General features: G+C 32.8%; 1 protein-coding gene across 3 annotated transcripts in view; it reads right to left on the bottom strand.

The window, feature by feature from the left end:
• Positions 1–23,514, bottom strand: part of Atp11b (ATPase phospholipid transporting 11B (putative)) — a 109,003-nt gene that overhangs the window by 60,014 nt on the left and 25,475 nt on the right. For 2 of the 3 annotated variants that reach the window (XM_077795320.1, XM_077795321.1), the window contains exons 5-17: positions 22,511–22,618; positions 22,068–22,196; positions 21,150–21,253; positions 18,367–18,414; positions 16,024–16,088; positions 13,184–13,265; positions 8,867–9,017; positions 7,612–7,809; positions 3,461–3,703; positions 2,548–2,723; positions 1,732–1,800; positions 415–488; positions 238–341 (exon numbers count right to left, since the gene is read on the bottom strand). In XM_077795320.1, coding sequence (XP_077651446.1) covers positions 238–341; positions 415–488; positions 1,732–1,800; positions 2,548–2,723; positions 3,461–3,703; positions 7,612–7,809; positions 8,867–9,017; positions 13,184–13,265; positions 16,024–16,088; positions 18,367–18,414; positions 21,150–21,253; positions 22,068–22,196; positions 22,511–22,618 — 1,551 coding nt within the window. Of the gene's footprint in view, positions 1–237; positions 342–414; positions 489–1,731; positions 1,801–2,547; positions 2,724–3,460; positions 3,704–7,611; positions 7,810–8,866; positions 9,018–13,183; positions 13,266–16,023; positions 16,089–16,609; positions 16,690–18,366; positions 18,415–21,149; positions 21,254–22,067; positions 22,197–22,510; positions 22,619–23,514 lie in introns of those variants that run through there. The other variant, XM_077795322.1, reaches the window with a different exon arrangement.

The following is a 23,514-nucleotide window of genomic DNA, read 5'->3' as shown; positions in this document are numbered from 1 at the left end:
GACAAATTATTTTAAAAGTGAAGGAAGGGACTGGGATTCTGGCTCAGTGGCAGAGTGCTTGCCTCACATATATGAGGCACTGGGTTCGATACTCAGCACTACATAAAACTAAATAAGTAAATACAGGTATTGTCTCCATCTACAACTAAAAAAATATTTTAAAAAATGAAGCCCAAAATCTTTTATAAATATATCTTTTAGAGTTTGTTGGTTTATAGCACAGAAATTTATACTCACCAAAGCAAATTCATCTACATGAATTCTGGTTTTTTCTATTTCTCCACCTATACATTTTGGAAGAATTGATGATTCAGCTCCTTTAGCAAATAAAAGCTTCTCACCTAAAAGAAAAAAACAGGTTATAAAGCTCTTAATACTAGGTAAATTAAAGTCATAAAAGTTCAGATTGGTTACCTGAAGGTGCTTGAACAATTACACTCATTCTCCTACGATCTGAATCAAATTCCAGAATGTGAAGCAATTTGTACCTAAAAAGGAAAAAAAAAAAAGACAAAAACCTTACTCTTCCTATTAATGATAAGTGAAAATTTGGAAAAAATCCCTATAAAAAATAAAACACTATTTAAAATAACAAATTAATCTCAATTACATTTTCATTTCAGATTTAGACTATTAAACTCAGAAAGATTAAGTAATTTTCATAAAGTTAAATAAGCTTGTGAGTGGGACAGCAAGCACTAGAATCCAGATCTGCCCAGTTCCATGTTTTTCTCACTAAAAAAAGGTGAATTATTTTCAACACTTATTTTGACAAGTGCAACAACACACATTACTATCAGAGGTTCACCAGAGGAGTGATTCTGAGCCTGGTTGTGTATGTGAACAGATACCTCTTCATGGAGTTAAAAAAGAATTTGTGTGAATAGGTGATGGCTTGAAAAATCCAGGTAAATCTTGTACAATGATGGACATATGAAATACCTTCCACATCTCATAGAATAACACTGAGATGAATGATGATTTTAAGTTGATGAAATGACCTAGACAGGCTGCCACAGAAAGTACCCAAAGAATGGACCCTATATTTGTAAAAGCAGAGTTTGGAAAAGGATAACTAGAGCTGAAATATATTCATAACTGATAAAACCACAAAAGGTATAATAGGCATGGATTAACTTATCAAAGTCGAAATAATGGCTATGAGACTGCTGTTTTTTAATATCTGAAACACAAAACCACAGGAAATAGGAGGATAGTTGGGTTGGGGTGTAGCTCAGTGTAAAGTGCAGCTAGCATGTTTGAGGGCCTGTTTTGATCCCTCCTAGCTCTGCAAGAAAATAAACAAACAAGCAAGTAAAATAAATTTAAGAAAAGTTTTCTTTATTCAATGAGTAAAAACCAATGAAACCCAACCCCAAGAGTGTCTAAAAATAAGCATAGCTGTAATTCAGGAAAAGATTTAAAACAGAATATTATTATAACTGTGAGGAGATACAATGTGATATTGACATGACTTTAGAGCAGAGAATGGCAAACTTTATGTGAACCAGATAAGTAAATATTTTACAACTTTGCCAGCCACTTGCAGTCTTTGCTGCATATTCTTTCTTTCTTTCTTTAAAAGACAATGCTTTAAAAACATAATGTCATTTACAGGCTATACAAAAAACCAGACTGGAGGTCAGAATTGACTCATGGGCTATACTTATTGATCCTTGTTCAGTACTATATACTTTGTATAGAGAATACCACTACATATGAAAAAATTACCGTTCCAGTTTTCCAAGTATTTTAACTTCCATAGTTTCTTCAGAATTGCCAATAAACACAATGCCAATTCTAGGGATTAAAAGAACAAAGAAATTTAAGAATTAATGGATGATATTTCATATTTAAAAATATAATTAGCCAGGGGCTGGGGTTGTGGCTCAGCAATAGAGTGCTCACCTAGCACGATTCGATCCTCAGCACCACATAAAAATAAATAAATAAAGGTATTATGTCCAACTACAATTTATTATTTTAAAATATTTAAAAACATGTTATTAGCCAGGCACAGTGCTGCATACCTATAAACCCAGCAGCTTGGGAGGCTGAGGGCAGGAGAATCATGAGAATCATGAGAATCATGAGTTCAAAGCCAGCCTCAGCAATTTAGCAAGGTGCTAAGAAACTCAGTGATACTCTAAATAAAATAGAAAATAGGGCTGGGGATATGGCTCAGTGGTCAAGTGCCCCTGATTTCAATCCCTGGTACCAAAAAAAAAAAAAAAAAAAAAAGACATTATTATAACTTAGCTTAAGTGAAAATATTTAAAATGAAAGTTTAAAATGTACTTTAAAATGTTTTCTTTGAATAAATCATTATTTTTAAGAACTTGAAGGATCAGAGAGGTCCAGAATAATACAACCATAAGTATTTCTTATAACTTTTATTATAGTCTTCATGGTAACCAGAGATTTAGAGATCTTAGAAAATTCAAAATGATGAATTTATGCTTGAAAATTTTAAATGATGGTTTTCTAATATTCTAACATTTACTTAAAAGGTTGTTTTCTGAGGGTTAGGAAATTTGATTCAATTACCTTGCAGCAGCTTCCACTAGAGCCTTTTCATCTGGTGAAGATGCATAATATTCCAACTGGGAGGGAGCCAGGTTGGATTGCCAGGGGCCATCACCAATGCCATCAGTGTGAACATTGCTGATCTGAACAGTGTGGCAGAGACTGACTGCCTTAAAGAAGAGATCGTGTTCTTTAATCTGTAAAAATACAATAATCGATGATAAAAGCAGCGGTCCCCAATATCATTAAGGAAACTACAGACAGAATCCTAAGAGCTAAAACAAGAAAGAGTCCAATGACCCAAAGAGCCATGAAACATCACATTGGCTTAAGATCCTTCAACATATGTGCATCTTTTTAGAAGGTATAACCAAACTGCAAGTAAAGGAGAATACCTTTTTGTGGACAAAGTGAGGACTCAAAAAGTGTTAAATACATTTAAGCTTTATTTCTCAGTTTCTTTACTTCAAGGGAATAACAGCTTTTCTTAACTCTGTTTCATTTAAATACCTGGAGAACTCAGACTAACACACTTGAAGTGACAAGTTAAATTGGGCTGAAACTAAAAATTCTTAGGCTTATATTCTGTAGTATATTCAAAAATATACATTACAAATATTCATTCCTTGCTCCAAAGATACAAAGTTTTCCCCCACAATCCATCAACTGCTGAAGAGAATTAATGCATATGCAACACTTATTTCTTTATTTTTGGTAATGGGGACTTAATCCATGGGTGGCTTACCACTGAGCTATATCACCAGTCCTTTTTATTTTTTTTATTATTTTTTTTTGAGACAGGATCTTGGTAAGCTGCTCAGGCCAGCTTCAGCTAACTAGGATTTTCTTGCCTCAGCCTCTCAAGTTGCTGGGATTACAGGCAAGTACACCATACCTATAGAAACATTTATTTATTAATTTAGAAATTGCTTACTAGTTCAGTTTCATTTTCAGGACTGGTTCTAAAAGAAGAACTGGTTGTAAGATGGGATAAGTTATTAAGATGAGATAAACTATTCAGATAAGTTAAGTTTCCTTCTGAAGAGTCAGGTGTTGGTCCTTCAGGTACAAGTCTACCATTGATTTCTTGGTATTTCATGCCATTAATTGAACATTCCCGAAACTGCATCTCATTTTCTGTCAACGTTCCAGTTTTATCTGTAAACACATATTCAACCTAGAGAGAAAGAACAAAATAAACCTTGTATTCAAGGTCCTTTGTTGAATAACAAAAACTTTGTCTGTCTCTTGAAATCTAGTTGATCTATTAACCTTAGTACACCAATGTTGAGATTTCAAGCATAAGTCCATGCATATACAATATAGATGCCAAGGAAACTAAACAAGGCAACACAAAACATTTTAAATCTATATGAACTTTGATGTTTGTAGCATCTTTAGATACATAATTCCTCTGAAGAACTGACTCACATATAGTATAAGAAATTCATTTCTATCTCATGGGTAAACTATTTTTTAAATAATATAACTAAAAAATTATCACTAAAGTAAGGATATAAGGAATGCCTTATAACCTGGAAAGTGAAAGGATATCTGGATCTGAAGAAATGTCGGAGTAGGAACCCAAAATGATGGCAATGCAAGAGGTCACAGGTGAGAAAGTTGTCCAAAATAGGGAAAACCGAAACAGAGGGCAGGAAACAAATACAATGAAAAAATTAAATGTTTAAAAGAAAAAAAAACATTTTTTAAAAGGTAGTTAAGAAAAATTATTTTAATATTTTTAGAGACTAATTCCAGAAAATTAATCCTAGAAGAGGGTAGGTCCATGAAGAGACAGACACAATGGTTAAGTCTTGATATAACCAGAATTACAGTGAGGACTTGATTCCTACAATGATAACTTAAAAAGAGAGGTAAGAGCTGGGAACGTTGCTCAGTGACAGAGCACTTGCCTAGTGTTCTCAAGGTCTTGGGTTCAATTTCTAGTACTGCAAAATTTAAAAATTTAAAAAATAAAAAATAAAAGGGAGTCACAAGAAAAAACACACCACAGACCAATGAACACACACACACACACACACACACACACACACACACACACACACCAGATCCAGAAACATATAAAACAGATTATCTACCATGATTATGTGGAATTTATTCCTGGAATAAAAGATGGATTCGACATTAAAAAAATAAAAAAGAATGTAATCTACTGTATTAATAATATTTGTACTTTATTAATAAAATGACCATCCTAATAGATACAGAAAAAAAGATCTGACAAAATTCAATGCCTATCATGATAAAAATAACCAACAAACTAAAAATATAAAAAGAACTTCCTCAACTTGATAAAACATATCAAAAAACCCCTCACAGGTACCAAAATATAGAATGCTCTTCTCCTAAATGCAGAGAGAGATAAGACATAGATATCTGTTCTGGCCACTTTTATCAACACTGTATTGAAGTACTAGTTAGGGAAATTAGTCCAAAAAAAAGGGGGGGGGGAGAAAGAGAAAAAGAAAAGTTATCCTGATTGAACAAACTGGGAAAATTTCTCCATTTGCATATGAAATGACATTGTATATAAAAAATCCTAAGGAATCCACTGAAATATCTATTAGAACAAATAACCAAGTTCAGCCAGGATTCTAGGATAAAAGAGCACCACTATGTAGAAAGAAGAATTCACCTAAGTTATACTCCATGTATGTATACTATTCAAAATACACTCTACTGTCATGTGTATCTAAACAGAATTAAAAAAAGGAAAAGTAGAGTTTACTGCTTCGACAAGAAATAAATATAAGTAAATGGTGCTGGGAAAACTGGAAATCCATATGCAACAAAATGAAACTGAATCCCTTTCTCTCACCATGCACAAAAGTTAACTCAAAATGGATCAAGGAGCTTGATATCAAATCAGAGACATGGCATCTGATAGAAGAAAAAGTTGGCTATGACCTACATGCTGTGGGGTCGGGCTCCAAATTCCTCAATAGGACACCCATAGCACAAGAGTTAACATCTAGAATCAACAAATGGGACTTACTCAAACTAAAAAGTTTTTTCTCAGCAAAAGAAACAATAAGAGAGGTAAATAGGGAGCCTACATCATGGGAACAAATCTTTACTCCTCACACTTCAGATAGAGCCCTAATATCCAGAGTATATAAAGAACTCAGAAAATTAGACAATAAGATAACAAATAACCCAATCAACAAATGGGCCAAGGACTTGAACAGACACTTCTCAGAGGAGGACATACAATCAATCAACAAGTACATGAAAAAATGCTCACCATCTCTAGCAGTCAGAGAAATGCCAATCAAAACCACCCTAAGATACCATCTCACTCCAGTAAGATTGGCAGCCATTATGAAGTCAAACAACAATAAGTGCTGGCGAGGATGTGGGGAAAAGGGTACACTTGTACATTGTTGGTGGGACTGCAAATTGGTGCAGCCAATTTGGAAAGCAGTATGGAGATTTCTTGGAAAGCTGGGAATGGAACCACCATTTGACCCAGCTATTCCCCTTCTCGGTCTATTCCCTAAAGACCTAAAAAGAGCATGCTACAGGGACACTGCTACATCGATGTTCATAGCAGCACAATTCACAATAGCAAGACTGTGGAACCAACCTAGATGCCCTTCAATAGACAAATGGATAAAAAAAAATGTGGCATTTATACACAATGGAGTATTACTCTGCATTAAAAAATGACAAAATCATAGAATTTGGTGGGAAATGGATGGCATTAGAGCAGATTATGCTAAGCGAAGCTAGCCAAGCCCTAAAAAACAAATGCCAAATGTCTTCTTTGATATAAGGAGAGTAACTAAGAACAGTCTAGGGAAGAAGAGCACGAGAAGAAGACCAACATTAAACAAGGATGAGAGGTGGGAGGGAAAGGGAGAGAGAAGGGAAATTGCATGGAAATGGAAGGAGACCCTCAGGGTTATACAAAATTACATACAAGAGGAAGTGAGGGGAAAATAATACAAGGGGGAGGAATGAATTACAGTAGTGGGGGTAGAGAGAGAAGAGGGGAGGGGAAGGGAGGGGGGATAGTAGAGGATAGGAAAGGCAGCAGAATACAACAGACATGAGTATATCAATATGTAAATCAATGGAAGTGTAACTGATGTGATTCTGCAAGCTGTATACGGGGTAAAATGGGAGTTCATAACCCACTTGAATCAAAATGTGAAATATGATATATCAAGAACTATGTAATGTTTTGAACAACCAACAATAAAAAAAAGGCGAAAAAAAAAAAGAAATAAATATAAGTGATAAACACTTAAATGTCCATATTATTGGGAATAGTAAAGATAACTACAACACCAGAGACATAGGAATTCTGCTATGTAAAATAATAATAATAATGATAATAAAGGTGGGTCTGGTGAGGAATGCCTGTAGTCCAGGTACTCATGAGGCTGAGGAAGGAGGACTGTACTATAGGAGTCTGAGTTCTGCTTGGAAGCAAAGGAACACCCCATCTTGAAGAAAAAAATAAAAGGGTCGGGGGTGGAAGAGGGAGAGAGACAAAGAAAGAGAGGGAGAAGAAAAAAAATTCCTAACTAACTGATATGCTTGAACATACAGAGGCAAGAAGCTTCATGTATTTGTTAAGGACTTGTTTGTGGTATGTGGAAATTATGCAAATGAAAGAACAAAGCAATTCTAATTCTAAGGAAAACAAAATATATAGAAAGAAAACAAAATAACATCATTATAGGAAACATAAAGAATAAGGAATTAATGAATAGTAGTCAAATGATATCAATCAATAAATAATAAATTCTAATTTGTGAAATAACAATATTGAGGGGCTTGGGGAAGTAAGGGGGGTTATGTGTCAGAATATGTATGGGAAGGAGGAGTATGAGTTTATCTTCATATTTCATAATAGATAATTTCTAGCATGTTAAAATTAAGAAAGAGTGTAGAAATACATTGATAAATAATAAAAGAAGCAACTTAAAAATTAAAAATAGAATTAGATGTAGAACAAAGCAGGGATGTTTTTGATATGAACTATGTAATATTTGTTATATTAGCCTTTGTACATGTATTGTTTTAAAAATAAAATATTCTGGTTATATTCACCTGTCCAAGCTCTTCATTAAGATCAGAAGTATTGACTTGAGCTTTCTGATCTGATTCTTCATGATAGAGATCAAGATCCCAGCCAATAAAAAACGATCCAAGAAATTTTTGCATTTCAACTGTCACATATAATGAAATTGGAATGATGAAATTGTAGAGTACCAAAAAAGCAAGGAAATCAGAAATAAACCTCAGAATCTAGGAAAAAAGAAATGATTATTTGATAACAGCATGAGAATTTCTTTTGTTACTTCTTATCAAAAGGTTTCATACCTGAACAGATCATCAGTTATATTCCAAAATAGGATAATATCACAAATTGAAATTCATTTATTAAATTGTCTTTTTAACATTTATTTTATTTATTTAGACTCTTGATCAGAGTAAAGGAAAACAATGAATTCAAATAATTTGTTACATTTCAGAAGCTAAAGTCACCTGATATTACTGAAACTGCCTTTGGTAAAATTATAATTATGCCCTCTGGAGTGCACTTACCCACTCTACTCCCTTCAAAACCATGGACAATTAAAATTGAGTGTAAATTCCAAAAAAATATAAGATAATTGCTAGGTTGGAACTGGTAAGAAATCAAAACTCTGAAGTACAGATTTTACAGGGATAGCCTTAATCCACGGCATAGCAGAGCCAAATTTCCATTTGAATTCTGCGAAAGGTAAAATAACTGTGAATGATATTGAAAAATATCATCCTGCATTTTATCTGCTTTGTGATCTCCTAGAGATCCAAATATATCTTTCAATGGGTATATTTTAATCTAAGGTTAAATTTGGAGGACAATTATTTACCAAAATTGTAGTTTAAATTCTCTTGGTAGCCCACATTTAATCAGTTTAAACCTTTATATGATACAATTTGTGAGTTACTTCATACCACCAAGACAGAGAAACCTGAATTATATATACTGGATAGAAAATAAATCAACTTGCTCTTCAAATAATTTTCAATATACAGTAAATGAAATAGAAAATAGAATTTGTAGTATTGAGGTAGATACAAATATAGTCAGATTTAAATTTTTGCGATCTGTTTTAACTACTCAAGTCATTCCACAGGGAACGCAACTACTTACACATCCTAAGCTATGAAAAGCTGACTGCTCTTCATTTGCAATGTTGTTTTGTCAGTACTAATGGTTACGTGATCACAGTGTTCCCTCCTATCACAAGCCACTAGCAAAGCACTAACTGCGCCAAAAAAATAGTTTCTTTTCTAGCGGAGCACCATAGAATACCTTACTACTATTTCTTTGATGTTCTGTTTTTTGGTTATACCAAGGTTCATCCCATTTTTCTTCAGCTTGCCATGTATACTTCAAGATAGTACTGATGATGGCTTCAGAGATAAGGATTATTAGATAAATTATTAAAAATGTGTTCATTGATCTGAAGCAAGAAAAAGAGAATACAAAACATCCAAGTTACTGTCTTCATTTGCTTAGTAATTAATACTTCTATTAAAGAGGATAATAAAATAATAAGGTATTATTATAGCTATTTTAGAGGACACAGTCTTTACGTTCAAGAAATAACCATTCAAAACAACCTATTTACTAGAAATAAAAGGACTGATACATATAGATGTTACAATAAATAACAGCTTTGGACAATTATTTTTGCTGTAAAGAATTGTTTGAAGAATTTTAAGTATTTTCAGGACCCATCTAATTACAAATGTACTAACTAAAAAGAACATTTTATGTTTTTTTAATGCCATGTGCTTTAAAATTTTACAAAACTTGGCACATCCACTATCTTTATAAACATTCTGTGAAGAAGAGATTAATCCATTGTTTTTCCTGCTGAGGACCAAAGTCCAAATATATTTCTGTACTTTCTCCAAACCATCAAAGTCAGGATCCCTCTTCCCTTCACCAGTCAAATTTAATGTCACCTGTATGATGTTAAGTTTAAAAACATGCATTTTTCATATAATAAAATAAATGGCATCTTATTAAACAATCCAAATATATACAAAATAATAAAACAATGGTATAATGAACCCCCACACATCTAACATGTATTGAGGGCAAATGCAGGTCTCAGGCTTTGTAAAAACTCTTAAGGATGGAAAAATGCCTGAATTCTGGATTTTCTCCATAGACCTTCATAATTTACCCTTATCTTAACTATGCAAGTAATTGATATTCCACTATTTTACAACATAAACTCTATGCTATAGTGAGAATAGGTGGGGAGGAAAGAGATCAAGAAAGTAACTGTTTTTTGTTTGGGTATTATGTATTAGGCACAGTGTTTGACATTCCACCTTTTGTACTGCTCACATTGTTAAAAAAAATAAACATTTGGTTCAAGGGAATAAAACAACTGGTCCAAGACCACATAACTAATATGCAGTGGATCTGAAGTTCAAATTTACATCAGCCTGACTCCAAATTCTGACTTCATTAACCCAGTCATGCCCCACCTTCTGTCTTTGCTCACACTTCCTTCATTGCTCTTCTGCTGCTTAAAATGTCAAAGATATTGACATTTTACCATTCTCATTTCTTCTGCACTTTCCTTCTTTCAAATTACCCATTTAATTTTTATTTTTTTTGTGTGTGTTTTTATTTTTTTAAATCCTGTCATTTCATTAATTGCTTCTTTTTCTTAGTTTTTGGGACTGAACCCAGAGCCTGGCACATGCTAGGCAAGTGCTCTACCACTGACTTCCTGATTCTCACCACCCTCCCACCCACTTTATTTTTATTTTGAGAAAGAATCTTTCTAAGTTGCTCAGACTGGCTTGAACTTCAGACCTTCCTACCTGAACCTCTCAAGTAGCTGGGATTACAGGCATGTGCCACCATGCCTGGCATCAATTGCCTTTTAAATTTTTTTATTTTAAAATAATTACAGGCACACAGGAAGTTATAAAAACAGTACAGAGTCTCATGTTCTCTTCGCCCATGTTGACATCTTATGTAGTTGTAGCATAATATCAAAACCAGGAAAATGATGTTGTTACAGTATAGTGAATTAGACTGTAGATTCATTCTCATCATTTATAAAATCTGTACTCATTTGTATGTGTGTTAACAGTTCTATATAATTTAATGCTATATATAGATTAACCACCATTATCAAGATATTGAACTTTGCCATAGAACTCCCTTGTGCTAATACTAACAATATTTGCATCTATCCTTTCCTGTAGCTGTATAATTTTGTCACTTTGAGAATGTTGTAAGATTGAAATCATAAGAGTATATAATCTTTTGAGTGTGACTCTTTTTACCAAGTATAATGCCTTTAAGAGTTATTCAGGTTGTTATTTTTCTTGCTAAGTAATGTTCATTGCATAAATGTACTAGATTTTTTGTTCAACTATTTACCCATTAAAGGACACTGAGAAGTGCTCCTAATAAAGTTATGTTTTGCTGTTACAAATAAAGTTGGTATGAACATTCCTGTATGAGTTTATGTGTTAACATAAAATTCATTTCTCTGGGATAAATACCCAAGTGTGCAATTACTAGGCTGTATGGTAAATGCATGTCTAGTTTTGTAAGAAACTGAAAAACTATTTTCCAGAGTGTTGTTTCCACAATGATGAGAGATCCAGTTTCTTCACCTATTATCCAGCACTTGGTGTTACCACTATTTTTTATTTTAGCTGTTTTAATAGGTGGGGCAATACCTCACTGTGGTTCTAATTTGCTTTTCCCTAATAGGTAATGATGCGAATATATTTTTTTTATTTTTATTTTTTTGCTTTGTTTTTAATTGGTTCTTCCTAGTTATATGTGATAGTAGAATCAATTCTGATAAGATTATACAAGCACAAAATATATCTTATTCTAATTAGAACCCCCATTCTTGTAAATGGACATGATAATCTGAATATATTTTTATGTATTTATTTGCTATGTGCAACTCTTCTTTGGTGAAATATATATTCACATCTTTTGCTCATTTTTAACTGAATTTTTGTGTTACTGCTCAGTTTAAGAGTTCTTTATATATCTAGAAATAGGCCTCTGGGAGATTTATGGTTTGCATATATTTTCTTCCAGTCTATAACTTGTCTTTCATCATTTTAACAGAACTTTTGAAAGTTTTTTAGTTTAGATGAAATCCAATTTATTAATTATTATATCTAATAACTCTTTGCTTAACTCTAAGTCCTGCAGGTGTTCTACATTTTCCTCCATTTAGCATTTGATGATCTTTATTGGTAGTATAAACTAACGCTTTTTTTTTTTCTCCAAATTTTAAAGTCTCAAGCCATTTTTTCCAAATAAATTTTTTTTTACTTTGCCCCTTTCTCTTACTTGGGGATTCACTTATACTAAAGCTAGACAGTCTAATGTTTCACACCTCCTCTGAAGTGCTGTTCTTTTCTCTCCAATCTTTTTTCTCTCAGTTCTTAAAATTGAATAATTTCCCTAAGTTCAGTAACTGATGTTAACTCTATCCAGTAATGTTTATCTTTTAATACTTATATTTTTCAGCTCAATAATTTTCATGGGTTCTTTTTTAAAGTTTCCATTTCTCTTTTGAGTTTTCCCTATGTTCATTCATGTTTTCTTTTAGGCCCTTGAACAAAAACAAGAGTTTTCTCATTTGTTCATTCGTATTTTCTTTTAGCTCCTTGCTTCAAAATTCTTATTTGCTAATTGTAACATTTAGATTATTTTGGAGACAATTTCTATTGAATGCTTTTTCCAATAAAGTATGAGTTAGATTCTTTTTTCATTGCAGATTTTGCTTTTTGGTGGTACTGGGTATCAAAGCCAGGACTTTGCACATGCTAGGCAAGTGCTTTATGTCTGCTTATTTTTTTTAATGCATACTGGACTTTCTAAATAATAGGCTGCAGAGCCTATATTATTTCATATTTCTCAGAAGAGTGCTGATTTTTATTTCATTAGGCATTTAACCTGGTTGGACTTAACCCCCTCAATTCTGTCTCCACAGAATTTCACTATTTCCACAGTAAGAAGTAGTGAAATTCTCTGTTCAGTTCTTTCAGCTTCCTACTACTATTTTGTTTATTTTTTTCCCCAAGCCCACTAGGTATACCTTGCACATATATATATGGTTCTAGTAGTCAGGAAAGGATTTGAAAGAAATTTCTGAGGTTTTCAAATTCTCTAGCTCTCTCCTTACATATTTGTCCCTAATTTTCCAGCTGCTCTTCCATCACCTTTGAATCCTCTGGTATTTTAATCCAGTAAAGTTCAGACTTTCTTTTCTTCTTTCCTCTTCCTCCCTTCCCCCTTCTTCTTCTTCTTTTATTTTTTCTTGCAGTTCTAGAGATTGAACCCAGGGTCTTATGTACATTAGGCAAATGCTATACTGAGCTGAGTCTATATCCCATGCTTAGACTTTTTGATGTCCTTAGCAGTTCATAAATTGGGAATGCCCTCAGACAAAAGTTGTATTCAAATCTTTTCCTTTGGTATTGACATCTTTCAAGATTAGCCTCCTTGCTGGTTTCTGCTTACTTTTGGTCAATTTCCAGTGTTTTCTAATAGCTGATTATTTTAAAACATGTTTTAAAATACAAATATAATTATATATAAATAAGTAAAAAGTTTTCTTACTTTTCTACCGCAGATCGTTTCTGTGACTTGCTCTTGTAATTTAATGCCATCTTAGTTTCCATTCCAGTGTATATAGCAACACCTACCAAACAAAACAAAACAAAACAAAATTTATTTCAAAAATAATCCTCTGGGCTGTTTCACAAGAAATAAATGTGCTCAACAGCATGAAACCATCTTTAAAAAAGGATTGTCTGGGGGCTGGGGATGTGGCTTAAGTGGCAGCGTGCCTGCCTGGCATGCGTGCGGCCTGGGTTCGATCCTCAGGACCACATACAAAGATGTTGTGTACGCCGAGAACTAAAAAATAAATGTTAATAAATTCTCTCTCTCTCTCTTTAAAAAAAAAAAAAAAGGATTGTCTAACAGTTATTGTATTTTTGGCTTTTCTCTAAGTATTTTAAGTTTTTAAAGTCTTTCCAAGACCAATTTTGTAGAAACCCTAATCACTCAGCCTGCTGGACAAGGAGGCCATGAGAGTCCTGTTCCAGAGTTATAATGGATTCCTGAAAGAGATATTATTTGTGTTGGAATTGATAGAGAAAAATGATGAAAAAGATGTATGTCCAATACAGACCGAGTTAACAGTGCTAACTAACAAAGACAGAAACAGAAAAGCACTTTGTTAGGTTGAAACAATGTATCAGGGCCACCTGTGAAAGCCCCAATGCCAGAATCTGGAGTCTAGACATCATTCCATAAGCACTGGAGAGATAATATGGATATCCATCATAGTAAATTATGTAAATGCAAAGAAAATGCCATTTAAAAAATGTATGCCTATATAAAAGACTCTGAGATGAGTGAGAATGACAGTAATAACAGGACTAATACTGGGAATGAATGACATTTGGCAAAAACAACCTTATAAAAACTTTGCAGTTAGACCTTGGTTTGAATACTAGTCTGTCATTTACTAGTTCCACATCTATGTATACATAATTTCTTGGAGTCTCAATTTCCCCATCTTTAAATGGAGGAAAAATACCTCATAGAACTGGGAGATCCGTATGAAAAAGTAACAAAATGTCTAGAATCAAACAGATAATTAGTAAATGTTCATTCTTAATGCTAAATATTAATCTGAGAAACAATACAGGACTAATCATGCACTCTTTATCCTGGAATTTTTATTATTAGAATGACTCCTTAAAGGCAGGGGTCATAACTCAAATGAGAAAGGGCACTGGAACTTAGAAATGTGTAAAAATAGCCATAGTGAAACAACAGGAAAAAGTGGTGTTGAGGCAAACAACAGAAAATAGACCCACTTAAAGGCATTCAAATACATATTTTAAGAGTGCACAAAACTGGGACCTCTACTTTAAGGTAAACAGGGATGAAGGAGACACTATTAGAAAGATATACTAAAATATACTTACTTGAGCTCTTAAAGCCCTGGAGAGTTACTTTGGTTTCTGCCATCAGAACATTACAATGGATTTTTTAAAACCATGGTAAAATACATATAGCATACAATTTACTATTTTCAGGGGCACTTAGTACATTCACAATTTTATAGAAGCATCCATATAAACCAGAGAATATTTTTATCACTCTGAAAAAAAACTCTGCACCCATTAAATAATTGGTTCCCTAGTTCCCTCCTCTCCCCAACCTCTGGGACCCACTTATCTACTTGTGTCTATGACTTTATCCATTCTGGGTATTTCAATAAATGGAATCATACCATTATGTGACCTTTTATGTCTCATGTCAATATTAACACAATATTCAAGGCTCATCCATGTTGTAGCATGCATTACTTCATTCCTTTTTATGGCTAAGTAGTATTCTATTATATGGATATACCATATTTTATTTTTCCATTCATTAGTTGATGAACATTTGGCTGTTCCCAATCTTTGGTCATTGTGAAGAGTGCTGCTATGAAGATTCTTTGCAAGTTTTTGAACACCCATTTTCAGTTCTCTTGGGTATATACCTAGTGTGAGACTGTTGAGTCATATGGTAATACTATGTTTAACTTCCTGAAGAACTGCCAAACTGTTTTACTAGCAGCTGTGACATTTTATACTACCATCCGAAATGAAAAAGGGTTCTTCTTTCTCCATATCCTTGCCAATGCTTATTATTTTCTTTAAAAAAAATGTATATATATAGGATTTATCAGAGAGCCTAATACTGAGAGATAAGATATAATACAGGTAGCAGGAAAAGAAAATCAGGAGCAAGACCTAAAAACCTGTGGGCAACAGTGGGCCAGAGTACTAAGAAGTATTCTGAAATGGGAGGAACTAGTTGATACATAAAGATTATCACGAATCTCACAGTTGGCATAGAGTGAGTTCAGAGTGTACTAAATTCATTTTCCAAGGCAAGAGCACTATTTATTATTTATTCTGATATAGACAGCATATGTCCCAATAATATGTGGTTTATAGTTAGTTCAACAGGAATTCACTGAATAAATGAACATATGAATGAATAAGACAGCAGTAATTAATCTAATCTAAAAATAATCACAATGGAATTATAGAGATAATTTACTATACCATGATGCTAAATTATATTAGCTCTCATCCACATTACTAGAAATACCAGAATTATTTTCTTGGCATTGTTTTACAAGTATCCACAAAGACAGTATAAGAGGAAGTTTCTAGTCTCTTACTCAAACAACAACAACAAAAAAAACCCAACAAGGATTAACAACAAAAAATACAAAATCAATTCAATCTTTGTAAGAAAATTAAAATATATAACATTATAAGAATTGAATTATTTAACAAAAAGACCATACACGCTGTGTTCTTAAAAAATACAAAATAATATCAATACAAAATAATAATTAAAAATTTAAAAAAATATATACAGACCAAAAATTTCTTTTGTATTTTTTAATCTGGCTCCACGAAGCAAGAGACTCTCTGGTCCCAAAGGTCTAAGAAAAAAGAGAACATCAAAGAGCATTGAATATATTAAAAATTCAATTCAATTAAAGGACATCTTCAGTAGGAGATACTCAAGCTATAGCTACAACTCTGCTTTCATATAAAACCAAAATCCCAGGTACTCTGCTACCTAGGCCAACCATGATGTTAGTTATTATAACAACAAACACCTGCTTTAGCATTTAAGTCACTTTAAAGTTAGTGGCTGAAAAATAAAATTAGACATGTAATAAATTCACAAAGCCACTAGTTTCAAAATTTTTAAATGTTTAAAAGCAGTGATTTAAGAAAGTTTAGTAAAAGATAAAATTTTAAAAACTTGAGCAAAATTAATAAACAGCTTTAGAAGGGAAATACAGAATTAAAATGCATTATAAATGATTATAGTATGATTTGTGTATAAATGCATGAGTTTTCACAACTAAAATTATGCTGGATTACAAAATATAATGTAGAAAGTTTGTTAGTGTCTTTTGTACGCAGGAATGCACATTACAACTTGACTACTTGCATTGAATACTTCTTGGAGCACAGGTCTTCTTGCTGTTTGAATTTCTCTCCATAAAGGAGATTCAAAACCACAAGGTATAACTAGAAAGGAAATTGTAGTGATAGCAAAATGAAGAGTCTGTTATGGATAAGTTAAAAAAAAAATAAAAAACCTTCAGTGTGTTGATATTCCTTATGCTTTTCTGAAATATATATTTATCTAAATCGATCAGAATCTGAACCATTTATGAAAGTATCTGCAAACCCAAACACTGTAAAAAATGCAACAGAACCAAGGAGGACTAGGTGTTTGGAATATGGCTAATAAGTATGGTTTTATTAAATGGTATTTGGAGTCCTCTCTATGAATATTGCAACTAACTACTCAGAAGTTATACAACAATTCTTTTGCACTTAATATTGGATTTAACAATGGATACAAATCTTTTGAGTTGATACTAGTATACAAAATTGGGCTAAAATGATAGCTTCAGATTAAAAGGTAATTCATCAGTTTACTCCAGTTGCTACAGTAAAGAAAGTAGTTCATTTTTTGGCCACTAGGAGCTGAAGTCACATAACTGCTACCTTCCTTTACCAGCCACAATATCTTAATGTTAATGAAGATGAAGAATCCACATATTTTTTCATTATTTCACTACAGAAATAAAAATAAAACCCAGTCAGTTATTCAGCAGGGATCCTACACATATCAAGATCTTATTAAAGTTTACAGAATGTGGTTCTGTGTTAAAATTTATTAAAAATGTGAATCAGTGCTGATGCATGAATTTTTGGTGACTTGTCTTTAGGATTTCATTTAAAAAATGCCCAATTCATTCTGTTAGTGACTTATTTCATGCAGCTAGTATAAAATGAATATATCTTGGCTGAGGTTGTGGCTCAGCAGTAGAGCACTCACCTAACACGTGCAAGGTGCTGGGTTTGAGCCTCAGCATCATATAAAAATAAATAAAATAAAGGTATTGTGTCCAACTACAACTAAAAAACACACACACACATATATATAAATGAACATGTCCCCCCAAAAGAGGTGCCATGTCAAATTTGATTAGAAATTCAAGGGCTGATTCCAACATTGATTCTAAATTAAGTTTTAAGGTTATGTAATTTCTTTCTACCAGCTAATCTTTGAACTGACCCAAAGTCTTTTATTTAAATCCCCCAAATTAACCTGAATTTTGAGGGAAAAAAAATCAAAACAATCAACCAAGCAAAAAACCAATAGAAGAGTGAGTGAATGGTCCTGGACTGGTCCCTAAATACTCCAGTTTGAAATCCATGATTATGAAGTCAGGAAGACCATTGCATTTATACTTGCTAAATATTACATATGAAGTTTTTCACATTCTTTACTTTTTTAGTGCTGGGGATAGATAGAACCCAGGGCCTCATGCATGCTAAGCACATGACTACCACTTAGCTATGCCTCCAAGCTCTCATGTTCTTGACTTTAAGCATGGCTTTAAATACATAAGGATCTGAACACAGCAGATATTTCCTTTTAAAGGTACTACCTAATATTATTAAAGAAAGAAATAAAAATATACAAATCTTACTAAATTACTTGATAACATTTTCTAAGATATTTTACCTTTACTCATTGCTACCATAAATGACCATCATATAAAGTGCTAAATGCTTTTATATTAAACTTTTCTGATACACTGTTGTTTACTTAATCTCCCTTTACCTTTTAACCCCTCCCACAAAGAATTCCCACTTAAGAGTAATTAGATAATGTGAATTTATTCTTACCTTACAATTTCTTCCATTTGTTGAGTTATTATCATTCGTCCCATGAATCTATAAAAGAATGAACTATGTTACAAAAATATATTACTTATAAATCAATGGGTGAAACACCTTAGTTTTAGCACTAGTTTTGTATATATATAAAACAAAAATGAACCTTTTACATATATGAATGTTCAATATTCATGCTAGAAATTATAAAAATAGTCTTTTGGCTTTAAAACACTTAGTAATCTTGCCTTTTCTACTCCTGGTAATTAAGAAATTTAAAAAATTTTTCAAAATATAAATGCTGTTTTTACTATTATTATTTGTTTGATCATCATGAGAATTTATAGTTTTTACACAAAAATGCATATGTTACTTAGCCAACAATGAATGTCTACATGTTTCATTATAATTGACTAATGACTCTTGTGACTATATGTCACTGAACCAGCTTATACATTCATTCATTCATTCAACAGATATTCACTGAGCAACTACTTAATGTATGAATTATACGGTAGGGATAGAGTAGTAAGCAAAAAACCTATCAGTGAACTTCTGGACTTCTTTAGCCTTGCAGTTATATTTAAAGTGTCCATTGCTTGAAATCTAGAGTGAATGGTATAATGGACTTCCAGCTGGGCCTTTCAATCCCAACTTCTACCACCAAAACATCATCAGAGCAAGGAGTCAATTCATGAATACAGTTACTTTTTACTATAGTAAGAAGCAAATTCTGAGTTGAAGCAAATTCTAGACAAAGTATCATGTTAATCTTTAAGCAAAGAAATATTAAGTACTCCCTTTCAAATGTCCCCTATGATTCGGTTTCCAAGTCACAGATCCTTTATCCCTTGGAGACTTTGACTTCATTGTTTCTTTCCAGTTTCTTATTTCTATTTTTGTCAGTTTATGTCAATGTGAAGTACTGTTCTTATTTTTTCCACTTATAGTGGAATTTTATGTAGTCTTGACTCCTAGACCTTGAATTTAGATTCAAAGAAAACAATTTGGGCTAGGGATATAGCTCAGTTAATAGAGTGCTTGCCTTACATGCACAAGGCCCTGGGTTTGATCCCCAGCACCACAAAAAAAACAAAATAATAATAATATTAAAAAAAAATTCAGCTAGTGTTTCTCTACACGTTTCAGAGATGATGTGTGATCAGTACTTTTGTTTCCCTTAGCTAAATTCCAACAAAGGAGCTGTTTCTTTTCTTTTTATTTGTTCTGTTATTCTTTTTTTTTTAATATCTTTATTTTATTTTTATGTGGTGTTGAGGATCGAACCCAGCGCCTCGCGCATGCCAGGTGAGTGTGCTAATGCTTGAGCCACATCCCCAGCCCTGTTCTGTTATTCTTGATTCTAGGCACTTCTAAGTTATCTGTTCAGGTCAGTTCCACACTGGCCTAATCCATCTTGTGTCTTCTTTATCCCTTGTTTCAAATCCACATTTGATGTTCTTCAAAATCACTTTATTATTCCCCATTTCAAATACAAAAGCTACATATATACTCAAATATATGAGTATTTTATAAAACAATTAAGAAAATATTTTTAAAAGTCACAATGTTGGTAATCCCACTACCAAATACAAATTCTGCTAATATTTTGGAGTACATTTTCCAGTTTTTTTATATTCATATGCATGTATGCATGTATGTACGTATCTTAAAAACAAAAACAGGATCACAATATAAATAGTGACATTAACATTTTTCTCCCAACTTAACATGCCCAATCAAAAGCATATCTACACCATTATTTTAATAGCCACACATAGTATTGCATTTCTTGGTTATTGCATAATTTATTTAAACCACTACTATGAAATTTAGGTTTATTTCTCAACTTATGAACAGCCTAAACAATATAGTCCTGACTGAATAACACTGCGTATATATCCTTTCACATTTTCATTAAGATAAATTCCTAGAAGCAAAATGTTATTTTATTAGGGAAAAATCTTAAATATAGAAAAGCTATGTAAAAGTCTAAAATATAAATGGTAGAAAGAAAACAAAGAGAACTAAAGCAGCCCAAAAAAGAGAAAACAAAGACTTCTGTGAAATAGGCACATGCTAGAGGCTGCTCCTAAATAGAAAGGAGCACTATTTTTCACTTCTTTCAGTAGTTTAGCACAGATCACTCAATACCACATGAGTTACTTTCAATAAACTATTAAAAGTTCTTAAAGAGGAATAATGTAATCCCAATTAATAAATAGGCAATGGAAAAGAAGCACAATTTAAGAGAGAAAAACAAAAACAAGCATAGAAAATGACTTAACCTTTCTGATAAAAAAATACAATTTAAAATCATTATAAAATTAGTAAACATTTTAAAATTATAATACTTAATGCTAGTAAAAATCTGAAACAACAAAAAATCTCATAAACTTTTACTTTGCTTATGTGATAAAAATCAGTCCAATTACAATGCTTCTGTAATTTGTCAGTATATTTATTAAAGCCCCAAATCTATGAGGGCTTAAAAGCAATAATACTACTTCTGCAGCTCTATAGATTTTAGAACTATATGTGAGCATGCTGGTTCATAACAGTAGAAGCAGAAGATAACGGAAGGCATGCTTTTAAATTCATATCTTCTGCTTAGAATTCTGGTAAATTCTGCTTTTATCCCCTACCCAATTGCTGTCCTCAATTTCACCCTTCCTTTACCTTCTCCATAAATAATATTACCAATTAGATAAAGATTTGATTTTCTGCTTATGGTTATAAAACCAAAAAACGAAGTCTATTAATGGGATTTACAATGAGTACACTGAACATCATACCTGTACAAATCTGCTTCTGGTTGCTGGCATTCTATTACAGCTATAAGGCTGTCCAAATTGGCAACTGTTTGTAATACTGCTGTTTCTGGAACTGCCACGTGTGTCTAGAGGGAAAAAAGGATTAAACTGTAACCAAATGTGACTTTAGATATCAGGTATTTCAAATCTCTTTTACAGATAAAACCTACTGTACTTGAGATAACTCAGCTAGATAATAAAACAGAAGGGAAAGAAAAAAGGGATTGCTGAGATTACCTGTCTATGGAGGCCATTTACATACAAGGAAATGAAGTGTGTGCATACAGTCACTACTGTTCAAAGTTTATTATAAGCAATTTAACAGGGGAAAAAATGTGAATTTTCACTCTTGGCTGTAGTCTGAAAACTGAAAAAATTTAAAGTTGTCCCTTAGATAAAAAACCATCATGCCAGGCATGGTGATGCACGCCAGTAATCCCAGCAACTTTGGAGGCTGAAACAAAAGAATCAAGAGTTCAAAGCCAGTCTCAGCAACTTTGAGGTGCTAAGCACTCAGTGAGACCTTATCTCTAATAAAACACAAAATAGGGCTAGGGATGTGGCTCAGTGGTCGAGTGCTCTTGAGTTCAATCCCTGGTGTGTATATACACACACACAAAAAAAATAATCATCACAAAAATAATAAGACTATATTTTTCCTAAAATATACTTTCCATTTTCAACTTGAATTGACTAAACCATGTTGGGCTACTCTTAAAATAGATACATAATAACACTTATTCTTTTTAAAAATCATGCTTTTTAAAAAGTTTCAGTAATTAAAAAAAATGTCTTCTTCATCAGATCAAATTTTATTACTTAACCAAAGGAAAATATCAGTAATAACACAAAGCTATTTTGTTCATCAAGAGCAGCACTCTAACATATATATGAACAAACCTTCAAATTAGTTTCTCCATCCAAACTAGCAGTTGTAACATGACATGAACCGTCAAGTCGATCTGAGGACAGAAGCACCAAATCTGCAGGGAAAATTTCATCTTTGGCTATTCGAACAATATCACCCACCTATGAAAAATTTGGGGGGAAAGCTGAGTAAACAGATTTTAAAAGGTAAGGACTTATTTTATTAGATTCTAAATAAGTACCTTATCAGAGTATTTCACTTCATTTTACTTCTTATTATTTTGGTATTAGGAGTAAAATCCAGGGCCTCCAGCATGCTAGGCATGCACCCTACCACTGAGCTGCACCCCAGCCCCTATCATATTACATTTATGTAGAAAAAACAGGCTAAAGCCTGTTGTACTAAAGTATAATCAAGATAGAAATTAATGCTCTAATATCAAAATACTATTTTCTATTATTTACTAGATGCATACCCGAATGTTTTTTGATCTAGTTTTCACAAGGCCACCACTTCGAACAACATAAACAGGAGCTCCATTTACTTCATTATCTGAGTTATGTCGTAACCAATCTTCATATCCCTGTAAATATATAAAGAATAAAAAAATACCCCTTTCAGTATAATTTTAAAACCATTTTGATCAAGTAAGAAAAACATTGTGAAAACTTCCTTAAAACATTTCAGGGCTGGGGATGTGGCTCAAGCGGTAGCGCGCTCGCCTGGCATGCGTGCGGCCCGGGTTCGATCCTCAGCACCACATCTCTCTCTCTTTAAAAAAAAAAAAAAGAATAAAAAAAACCCAAATTTCATTCACCAGATATTTGACATTTGTTCTTACTAGAAATACTCTGTTCTTTTGGTTTTCATGATATACATGGTTCCTGTTTTCATAGGCTCTCTCTAGCTACTTCTCCATTTCCTTATTGGAGGTCCACATTACCTTTGTGGACCCTTTTCTCACACTTCACTCTCACTATTTCTGGGTATTCATATAATACAAAATATATGGTAATTCTGAAATTTCTATCTCTAATTCATATCCTTCTGGATTCCAAACTTAATATCTAACTGCATTATTATCTCCATTTTGATGTCTCATAAATATCTTATAAACTAAATTTAGGATATTTCCCCCCAAATTTGTTGCATTTTCCATATTTCCTAACTTGACAAATGTCACTATGAGCTACTCATGCCAAAAATCTACAAAGTCATTCTTGTTTTTTTTTTTTTTTTTTTTTGTGCATGCAAGGCAAGCACTCCACCAACTGAGCTATATCCCCAGAACTTGCAAAGTCATATTCTTGACTCCTATTTTCCTAACACTATTCCATCACTAAATTCTATCACTTTAATGTACAAATAATATTTTATTTTAATTACAAAACATAAATTCCCACTGTATTATTAAAGACTATAAACAGAAGAAAAAAAAAGATTTTGAAACTGAGATTGACTCTGTTCACTTTTTTAAAC

This window comes from Urocitellus parryii, chromosome 2, assembly GCF_045843805.1.
Source record: "Urocitellus parryii isolate mUroPar1 chromosome 2, mUroPar1.hap1, whole genome shotgun sequence".
In the NCBI taxonomy this organism is placed as follows: Eukaryota; Metazoa; Chordata; class Mammalia; order Rodentia; family Sciuridae; genus Urocitellus; species Urocitellus parryii.
The sequence above is the reverse complement of the archived record's forward strand: the minus strand, read 5'-3'. Positions and strand labels throughout refer to the sequence as shown.